General features: G+C 30.8%; 1 protein-coding gene and 1 long non-coding RNA gene across 2 annotated transcripts; one reads left to right on the top strand and one right to left on the bottom strand.

Annotated features, from left to right (window-relative positions):
• Nucleotides 1-870: 870 nt before the first annotated feature.
• LOC139847327 (uncharacterized) lies at nucleotides 871-5,854 on the bottom strand. The gene is made up of 3 exons (XR_011759442.1): nucleotides 4,739-5,854; nucleotides 2,632-4,376; nucleotides 871-1,930 (listed from the first exon to the last, which is right to left on the bottom strand). It is a non-coding gene; the product is annotated as an uncharacterized lncRNA (long non-coding RNA).
• A 456-nt stretch (nucleotides 5,855-6,310) lies between these two features.
• On the top strand, nucleotides 6,311-9,649 carry LOC139850698 (CBL-interacting serine/threonine-protein kinase 1-like). Its single transcript, XM_071840254.1, is given in 10 exon segments — nucleotides 6,311-6,627; nucleotides 7,111-7,173; nucleotides 7,621-7,692; nucleotides 7,792-7,980; nucleotides 8,069-8,248; nucleotides 8,338-8,553; nucleotides 8,636-8,754; nucleotides 8,756-8,855; nucleotides 9,111-9,173; nucleotides 9,261-9,649. Coding segments are annotated over 10 exon segments (1,356 nt in total). The 5' UTR covers nucleotides 6,311-6,429; the 3' UTR covers nucleotides 9,417-9,649.
• Nucleotides 9,650-10,731: the final 1,082 nt, after the last annotated feature.

The following is a 10,731-nucleotide window of genomic DNA, read 5'->3' on the forward strand; positions in this document are numbered from 1 at the left end:
ATTTCTCGATAACCGAGTTCCAATCCTTCACTTTTTTCATTTTATTCCCTATTGGCAACCCTAAATACACGAAAGGAAATTTGCCTACTTGGCACTCAATGTGATTGGCTACCCGAGTAACTTCATCGAAATTAACCCCGACACCATAAAGACAATATATTCCATATTCGTATTTTCTATTCGATTATATAAATCTACAATCTACATCTACAATTATTATATTATTATTAATAATTAAAAATTAATATTATTTTATTATTATTATATTTATATGATGATATATATGATATTTATATTATATTATATTATATATTATATTATATCACTAGATTTTAAGAGCCCGTGCGTTGCACGACAGCTCTATAAAATAGTATTTAAAATTGTATTAGGATGTATAGTTGTATGATACATGTACAGTAACAAAAAGCTTCATTTTTTATAGCATTCGTCCTGAAACAAAAAACATGGTAACAATAAGTTTTATAAATGCTATGAGACAATACGCTTTGAATGCAACAAACAATTGTTTTAGTTGATGTAAGTAAACAATTGTTTTAGTTGATGTAAGTAAACAATTGTTTTTCCAATCTTGAATACTGCATTTTCAAACTACTGGTCCAGATTTCTTTCTTCATTGTTTACAAATTTATAACCCTAAAACTAACATTAAAAGTTAGTCTATGTGTGTTAACACTTTTATAAGCCTGTCCGTTGAAAGGAAGTCGTAAAACTACGTTTTCACAAACTCGTGAATATGTGTGTCATATATGATGCTACGTATCTCATGGTAACTTTGTAGTGCATGTAGATTGAATTTTAACCCATTTTCTATAAATCACCATCTTAATAGCATAGGCAATAACAACATATTCATAGATAGCATTTAACATATCGCTATCTATATACCTATTTATGTATACACAATTGCATATATAAACCAGTTATGCATAAGCACATATATATGCACCAAAGCAAATATAGATGGGTACATCATAGAAGTGTAATTGTTGAATGTACTACTATTCCGTTGTAGTATCTTCTTGATCTCGTGTAATATAGGATTTACTAACATTTATGTGCTTGGTTCTGCATTATAAGGATGAAATTAAATTAGTAAACGACATAAATAACAACCATATTGCAGGACCGAGTTGTCCCATATACACGTCAAACCGTATACACATTCACCTCTAATTTAGAAGCAACAAACAAATTCAAAGAGGCAGACCTACCATTTTACACATCATACCGTATTGATCATGCAAATCAACATAATGATATAATTGTACTATATGTACTTACAACATATGAGTGTTTAAAATATATAAGTAGATCATGGGCTCAATACTCTTATTTCAAATGATTTGCAACCTATGTTGTCCAATAACGAAGTAAATCACAGAGTATTATCCTGAAATTCATAAGATTTTGTTATAATAACACTACCTCATATGTACATAGTAGTTACAATCTATAACTCTATTACAGATTCACAATCAGTAACTATTTCTAGCACTTGCAGAATAACAAAAATGAAGTTAAATAAAAAAAACCTGGAGATGATAACATTTTGTGCCTATCAACTCAGCTGATCAAACCAACACTGTTGCAACACACTGAAAACATAAGTAGATTGATGAAATAAAAAATTTAAATCACGTAAAGATCCTCTAAAACATATCCTATACGCTATTAACACAGTTTTCAACTACTTCTTCAATAAAAAAATAAAAATAAAACTAAAATTAAAATAAAAAAAATAAAAAATGCATCATACATACCGTGAAACTGACAAAGCTTAATAGATGATACCAATCTGGAATTTCATACCTTACATCATGTTCTGCACCATATGGCTGAGGTTTCGGCATTTTTGGAGCTTCTCACCATTTACACCAATATTGGCATCTTCGTAACTCTCTTCTTGAAACTGCATCAAGTCAATCTCAGTTTATTCAACATTGAAAGGTCCTATACGATATCAGTGGCATGTATTTATTTACAAATTGTATATAGGTGACAATCTTAACCCACTTAGAATCTGCGATGGGTTGTCTTTCTATCAGCAGTAAAGTTGAATTCAACCAGGTCTATTAAAACTTTTATAAACCCTGAATACCATAATGCATTGAACATATAATATATATATATATATATATATATATATATATATATATATATATATATATATATATATATATATATATATATATATATATATATATATATATATATATATATATATATATAGCATACGAACAAAATTTATAGACCCAAAATTCAGACACATTTGCAAATAGCAGTTAATGTGCCAAATGGGTTGTAATGTATACAACAACAACAACAACAACAACAACAACAACAACAACAACAACAACAACAACAACAATACCCAATCCCACGATTCACGAATGTAGGGTATGGGGGAGGTAAAGTGTAGACAATCGTTCCTCGAACTCTAGATTAGAAGGAAGTCACTACTCCACCCGCGGGTATAGAACCCGCGACAAATATGTTGTTTAACCAACAAATATGCCAAATGGGTTGTAATGTATAAATGGTAAACATTAGGCTTAATGTAAAACTGTTCTATGTTATTTCGATACAAACATCAGTAGATACAAATATCACCTTAAAACAGCTCCGAAAGATCGAGCTAGGAGGGTATCAATATCCATTGCCAAATCCTCCATCTTGTCTTTAGTGTTAGGCTTTCTAAACCATCTCTTACAGCCAATATAAGATGACTCATGACAAAAGAAATAAACATATACCAGAGTAATCTATGTTTTACATAAGTTGAAAATGGTTGTTAAGAGAACTTACTCTATTTCCATCTCTTAAACCAAGCTTGATGCTTCCAAATCCATAATCCATTGACTTTAAAAGTAAACATTTCAACATAACTAAAAAATTGAGGCTTGTGGACATTTTCATAGTAGTAACAATAAGATGGGTAGATCCAAACTTCTCTGATGTAACCTTTATCACATAATTTACCATATATATTCATATCCATGGACATGATATTACCATATTTCGTCTTCAAACCTGCATCATAGCCCAAGAGCCTACCTTTTGACTATAGAAAGTCAAAGCCATACCCAAAAACTACTAAAAAAGTTCCAAAATACTCACCAATCCACACTAATTATCTTTAGATAATTACACAACCCACTCTAAATGAATAGTAACACTAACTTCAATATGGTTAAACAAAATAATTAGGCTCAGATCTGGAATATAGGTTCAGGACAAAAGAAGATCTGAAGAAATCCGCCATGGCTGCCAATACAATAAAAGTTCTAGTTACGCGTACCCCTTGATCGAGACTGACTGAAGTGCTACACTCAGTTTCTGACATTCATGATGTAGCAATTTGTAACCCATGTATGTCTAAAGTATTGAAACAATCCACCTTTTTTATGCACACACACATCGACAACCATTTATACTCATATACCGTAACATAATTCAAATTGTATTTCATTGTATGCCAACCAAGTACATTGTTAGTTACAACCTACATTGTAACTCTAGCAAGCACAAACAAATTAAAAATCTTTACATTTAAGCTAAATGTTCCTGCATTATTCTATGAATTATTTTTTACACAACTCATTATGAGGTTAATACTAATATAGAGTAAAGCATTTGTAATGAAAGTTATATGCACCTATATAAAGATAGATTCATAGACATACTAAAATATGAATTGATACAAAATTGAGTAGACCTCAAGGAAAATTGAAAAAAAAAAAATTGCAACCTTTTGAAACTTATATACTCAACATGTCAACCAACATTTACCTGTCAGTAGCAGTTGAGGGCACTGAAATCGCAGCTACCTCAGTCATTTTGAACTTAATAATTACTTTAGCACCATTGAAACATGAAATAAACAACATAATGCTCTCCATCTTAAGAATTAGTTCATGTTTTAAATGATTGAATTCAATAACTTTTTAAACAAACTTACCGAGTAGCGTCAACTTGAGAGATCCGGGTAGCATTAAGAATTATTTCCACATAATCAGTAGCATAGTTCAAGCAGGTTGTTCCATTTAATGAATCAAGCATGAAAATCTTAATCTTAAATAAATAGTATAAGAATATAATCAGTGATTCAACTTTAACCCAACAATACATTAATAACACATCTTGAGGATAGGTAAAAAGTAAAGAATTACTGAAGCTAACATGAATTGAGCCTAAACCAAGCAACACTTATGAGAAACAACAATACTATCAATACCATATGGAACATCAATACATTATCCAGATTTATTTAAGATGAATTATTAAAAAACAAAGAAGGATCATAAACGGACCTTTCCAGATTTCACATCAAAGTATATGCGGCATGAATCCAGCTCCTGGTCAACCGAAAAAATATGATTTTGTAAGAAATAATCCAATCAATAATAAAGATAGATTTTAAACTAATACTTTTGACACCCCTAGACACAAAGCTTTAGTAAATATGTTAAACTAATACTTCATATCTAATAGTATATCTATCTAGTTCTTCATGTCTTAACATGAGTAATCATTAGGTAAAGGTGCACCAAAAGACAAACAGGTAGAGGTGCATCAGAATATAAATTCTAATATTCTTATAATAACCCGTCTTTCATGAATCACATCTATCATCATATCATACTTTCATGTAAAGAAATACATCAATATTGCAAAAGGAATTATGCTTACTAAAACGCAAAGGGATACACCAACTCACCAAATTAGAGGTGTGAACCAATAACGCCTCCTCCTTAATACTACGTCGCATGACTTGTGGACCATCCTAGGAGACTTTTTAAACTTCAATTGCTACAGGCTTTATCTGCTATTTCAAGTGGGACCTAAGGAGAAATTGCAACTTCTGGTTTTCGGGTCTTTTTATCATACGATACAATACCTTCATATAACAGCTAAATATATACAGAGTAATAAAATTAGAAAATTACAACTGTGAATGTTAGTTACGCATAGGGATGACAATGGATAGCCGATCCATTCAATATCAAGCTACAAAAATAAATTAGATAGGGTGTTCAATGAATCAAAAGAACTCCAAAAGTTTACTTTGATATCTGAATAAGAAAATTCAGTGTCATCTACTCGATTTATAGATTTAAAATTCTAAAAAGGCAGCATCATTTTTTTCCTGTTAAGTTTAAAACCCTGCAATTGATATCGTCCTTCGATATTCAAAGCAAAATATACTAAACACTTGAAAGTCTTTAAGTTCCTAAATGATAAATAAATAAAAAGCTTTCGTAAAAGTCCAAAGATACCTTATAATTATAAAAAATATACAGAGACCAAGAGGAAGTAGCAGCATCTTTCAGTTTCATTTTGAGTGTCTTTTGATAATCTACAACTGCTACTATTTTTTTGCTGATAATAAAATCTTTTGATCAATCTAAAATTGGTAGCATACATACTACCACTTTTCCTTTTTAGGGGTTTATTTACAAATAGTTTATTACCCCTAATCACATACCTGGAATGACGGTTACAAACTATCAAATTTGAATCCTGCAGATATTTAAAAAATTAGATCTTTAAAGCTATCTGATTAAGAGGAAAACCTTCAAGCGGCTTCAATCAATAATGGTAACAATTCTGATTTTCTGAATGATCGGTATGAATGTTCGTCGTTCGCCAACTGATTTAGTCACTGGATAAACTTGCGGGTGGGAAAAATTGGGTATATTTTATATAATTGGCACCGTTTTGTGTAAAAAGTTATGATGGATAATTTAGGGATACAGGCGGACTGTCATACGTTGTCTACCGGCCATCATCGACGGTTTGAATTTAGGATTTTTTTCAAGAGAAATGAGCGAGAGAGATGGGGACCGGTGGGTTTTTTTTTGTGTGGGTTTCATTGGTTTATGTTTAATCTGCAGTATAAAACGTCCACGTGTAATTTTGTCGTAATTAACTTAATTAAGCTTGATTAAAAAGCTGATTAACATGTGGATTATGTGGCGCTAATTATCTGACATCCTGACACGTCAGATTTGATTTCATGGTTTGTAAGATGTAGAGATTATCATATTTTAATTACTGTACATATTACGGAAGCACATAAATTAATAAATATTTTTTATCCTTAAAAATTGTGAAATCCCATAATATCTGGCGTATGTATATATGTACCCTCCAAGCATTCTGTAAATACATATACTTTTCATTCTTTTCTCTCTTCATAAATTGAGAGCCCAAAAGTTTGTCTCTCATTTATCCTTTATAGTTATAACTATAACTATAAATATAAATATAAATATAAATATAAATATAAATATAAATATAAATATAACTAGTTATATAATTGTAAATACATAGATATATATAGATTGAAAATATATATATATATACAAAGAACTATATTCTTTTTTCTTATAACCGTTTTTGAATCAAATGGTTTTGGTTGGGAGAAAAAAGAGAAGTGGCGAAGAGGGAATGCAACTACAATTAGGGAAATACGAGATCGGAAAGACACTCGGTGAGGGCAATTTTGGTAAAGTTAAATACGCCATAGACGTACAAACTGGTCATCCTTTTGCTGTCAAAATTCTTGAAAAAACCCGGATCAAGAACCTTAATTCCTCTGATCAGGTTTGATTTTTTATTGCTTCATGATGTTTATCTTAAATCATTTTCATTTGGGTATGTTGTAATGTACTGATTCTGTTGCTTGCATGTGTTCAATTTATGTTGATTTTGATTTGGGTCTTTTAATTCGGGTGATTTTTGTTTGCATGTGTTGTATTTGCGTTCCTGGGATGAATTTGATCCGGGTTTTTGATAAAGATTCAAACTTTGATGGATTAAAGATCAATTTGTTGTTTGTATGTGTTTGATTTGTGTTCGTTGGTATAAATTTGATCTTATTTTGATGAAGTTTCAAACTTTATTGATATCAGCATCAATTGTTATTTGTTTTTTGTGTTTATATTGACTGATTATTTGGGTAACCTCAATCTGGGTTTTTTATTAAGTTTCAAACTTTGTTGAATTCAACTTCCAAGATTCTAAATTTGGGACACTGGTTGATTTGTGAATTAACTTTATTGATTTGATTGAATTGACTTGCTGCAGATAAAGAGGGAAATCGCCACATTGAAGATCCTTAAACATCCTAATGTTGTTAGATTACATGAGGTATAAATCTGATTAAAAATCTGATTTTTATATACAATTAAGTTGTTTATAATTTGATTACAAGAAGAAACATTCTTGGATTTGCTTATCAAGAATTTTCAAGTGAAAGTAAAATTTGTGGATACAGATAGGAAAGATCCAAATTGGATGTGGTGGGTCAGAACTTAGAACAATAAAAAAGTTGAATTAGTTGTTTTTTTGTGTTTAAATATGAAACTAAACATCCCTTTCCATAGAAATAAAATAAAAAAATTCAAGTAGCTCATGATATTTGGGTCATAAACACTTAAACCTAACTTTAATTTTAGTTTAACAATTAAGATTTGTCAAATTGGATGTACTGAAAGACATGTGAATTCTAATTTTAGACATGTGAATTCTAATTTTTAATTTGAATTCTTTAAATTCTAAGATAATATGAGGTGATAAAATACTTTTCTAATGCAGGTTTTGGCAAGCAAAACCAAGATTTACATGATACTTGAATACGTCAACGGAGGTGAATTATTTGAAACAATTGTAAGCAATAATTAATTGACACGCTATCTTTTGTGTTACGTAATAAAGATTTACAATGACAAAAGAAATCTTATTTTGCTTGTTGAACCTTTTGTTCAGTCATCAAAAGGTAAATTACCCGAATCGGAAGGTAGAAAATTGTTCCAACAGTTGATCGATGGAGTCAGTTATTGTCACGATAAAGGCGTTTATCACCGTGATCTCAAGCTAGAAAACGTTCTTGTGGATTCTAAAGGAAGAATTAAAATATCTGATTTTGGTCTTAGTGCCCTGCCTCAACATTTAAGGGTATGTTAACATAATGATTTGTACATCAAAGTGTATGCTGCTTATAAATTTGATAATAATTGGGATTATTATGTTTACGATGTTTTAGGATGACGGGCTATTGCATACAACTTGCGGGAGCCCTAATTATGTTGCTCCTGAGGTTTTGAATAACAGAGGGTACGATGGCGCTACATCAGATACATGGTCATGTGGGGTCATTTTATATGTTATTCTTACGGGTTATTTGCCATTTGATGATCGAAACCTTGCAGTTCTCTATCAAAAGGTGTGTTTAAAGATTAAAGTTGGGAGCTTTTTCTTGAGTTGGATATTGTAAAAGTCGTTTCTAAAGTGATTTGTTTCGTGTATTTATAGATTTTCAAAGGAGATGTGCAAATGCCTAAATGGTTACCGTCAGGAGCAAAGAATTTGATAAAAAGAATTCTTGATCCTAACCCTAAAACAAGAATAACAATGGCGGAAATTAAAGTAGATGAATGGTTTAAACAAGATTATACTCCTGCAATAACCAATGATGAAGAGGATGATGATGTGCTTATACATGAGGATGTATTGTCATTACACGAAACGGTAAGAAATTGAACGTTAATTCGTCTCTTTTGTAACAAATCTTGTAAATGCAGAATTTTGATTGTTGTTTTGATTGGTGTAGCCAATGGATTCAGAAACAGGTCCTGTTTCACCTACGCATATTAACGCTTTTGAACTCATTGGGATGTCATCTTCCTTGGATCTTTCTGGTTTCTTTGAGAAAGAAGACGTTTCAGAGAGAGGTGAGATTTACGTCTACTTGTTCTCCAAGAAAATTGCTCGAAAGAATCGAGGATACAGCGTCGCAAATGGGATTTGGAGTTCAAAAGAAAAACGGAAAGGTGAGTAAATATTTGTCATTTAGAAAAGCATTTTCTAACGGCTGTCCTAAAAGTTGTTCTTAACACGCTTTAAAGTATTGTACAATTTGATAAATGCCATTTGAAAGCAATAAATAACTTGTATGTACAATTATTTAATGCGTGTTAACGACAGACCTTAGGGATGTCGTTAGAAAAATCTTAAAAGAAAACATAAACAAGAAACTAGATTCCGAGTGTATCAAATTTGCTAAAACTATGTTTCTTGCTTTTTAGTTGAAGATGTTACAAGATCACAAAGGGCAAAGGAAGTCATGTAATTTATCTGTTATAGCAGAAGTAAGTCACTCAAAACTTATAATACTAAACCTTATTATACGCGTTGCTTGTTTCTGATAAAAATGTTACATTTTTTTTATCTTGCAGGTGTTTGAAATAAACAAGTCATTGTATGTAGTTGAATTAAGAAAAATTAGTGGTGAATGTGGTGTATACAGACAATTATGTGACAATGTATTGAAGGATTTAGAGGTGTCGCGAAGTCAAGAGAATTTGGCAGCAAAGTTGCTAGAAGAATCGTAGTTCTCGTGTAAATGTGATCCTTGTTACATATGTATATAGGAAGATATCATCATTCTTCAAGTTATATTGAAGTAAGGCAAAGTAGTTATGAAAAAATGCTTCATTTATTGGTTCTTTTTTATATTTTTCGATTCAATCTAAGTATCGAAAAGTACCCAAAAATCTGAATATTGGGTTTTTGGTATAGGAATGTTTGAATGAATATAAAAAGCTTTGAATAAATATTATTCAAATAGTACATGTATAAATTTGTGTATCATGTTGGTCTCTCTGAAATTACAATTTCAAGTTGTTATTCTTTCTATTCTATAATAAAATAAAAGATAGTGTATAATGTATGTTGCCTCTGTCGTATGTAAATGATTAAAAAAATAATTTGTGTAGTGGTTTGAAATAATTTCTTATAAAAGCATGTTAATGTACTAAAATGCATGTAATGTAACCTTTTGAAAGGCCAGCCTTTTAGTTTGAAAAGCATTTTTAATGATTTGAAGGTTTGTTGAACTAATTTCCACAATAATTTATGTTGGGTTTATTGTTGGAAAACTTCAAGAGAATGTGAATCATGTGGTTACAGTTTTTGGTTAAATATTAAAGTAGTGATTTAGACAGATGTGATCAAATGTCATCATATAATAAATTATTAGTAGTAATTGGTAGGGTAGATCAAATATTTCTTGCAGGCCCATTTTGGGTGCAAAAAGTTTACCTCTGTACAAACTACACAGTGTATAGCTTCTGCTCACTGTAATACAATAATTCAAGCCTTCAAGGTACTAAATTACTAATGCTTCATACAGTAAATTTTAGTGGTGTACGAGATATTTTATTTGGTTCGACATCGATTTTTGGATCCGTTTTAGTATGTGATTGTAATTGAATTGTGATTGTAATTGAATTGAGACGAGTGGGGACTAGACGAGAATCGAGATATTTTATTTGGTTCGACATCGATTTTTGGATCCGTTTTAGTATGTAGTTTTGTGGTCAAAATCAATAATGTTGAGATTCTGATCTCCCAAAACAGATCACAACAAACCTAATAGACATTAAAAAATGTAATAGGTGACAGTAGGAACCAAGTATTTTAAGGTTTTTGAGACAGGATGTCCATGGAATGATGGAATATATGAATTTAGGTGGTTGAAAAGTTAGGTCATTACTTAAAATTTATTTAAATAATATTCATTTGCCGACAAATCATTATAAGCATATTTTAGTTTCTCAGACTGCATAGTTATGGTTTTTATCTATATACACAACTATCAATCATAACGTACTTCTTCCTAAAACCGAACTGCCATATCAGGGTCAC

Source organism: Rutidosis leptorrhynchoides, chromosome 5 (assembly GCF_046630445.1).
Source record: "Rutidosis leptorrhynchoides isolate AG116_Rl617_1_P2 chromosome 5, CSIRO_AGI_Rlap_v1, whole genome shotgun sequence".
Lineage (NCBI taxonomy): Eukaryota > Viridiplantae > Streptophyta > Magnoliopsida > Asterales > Asteraceae > Rutidosis > Rutidosis leptorrhynchoides.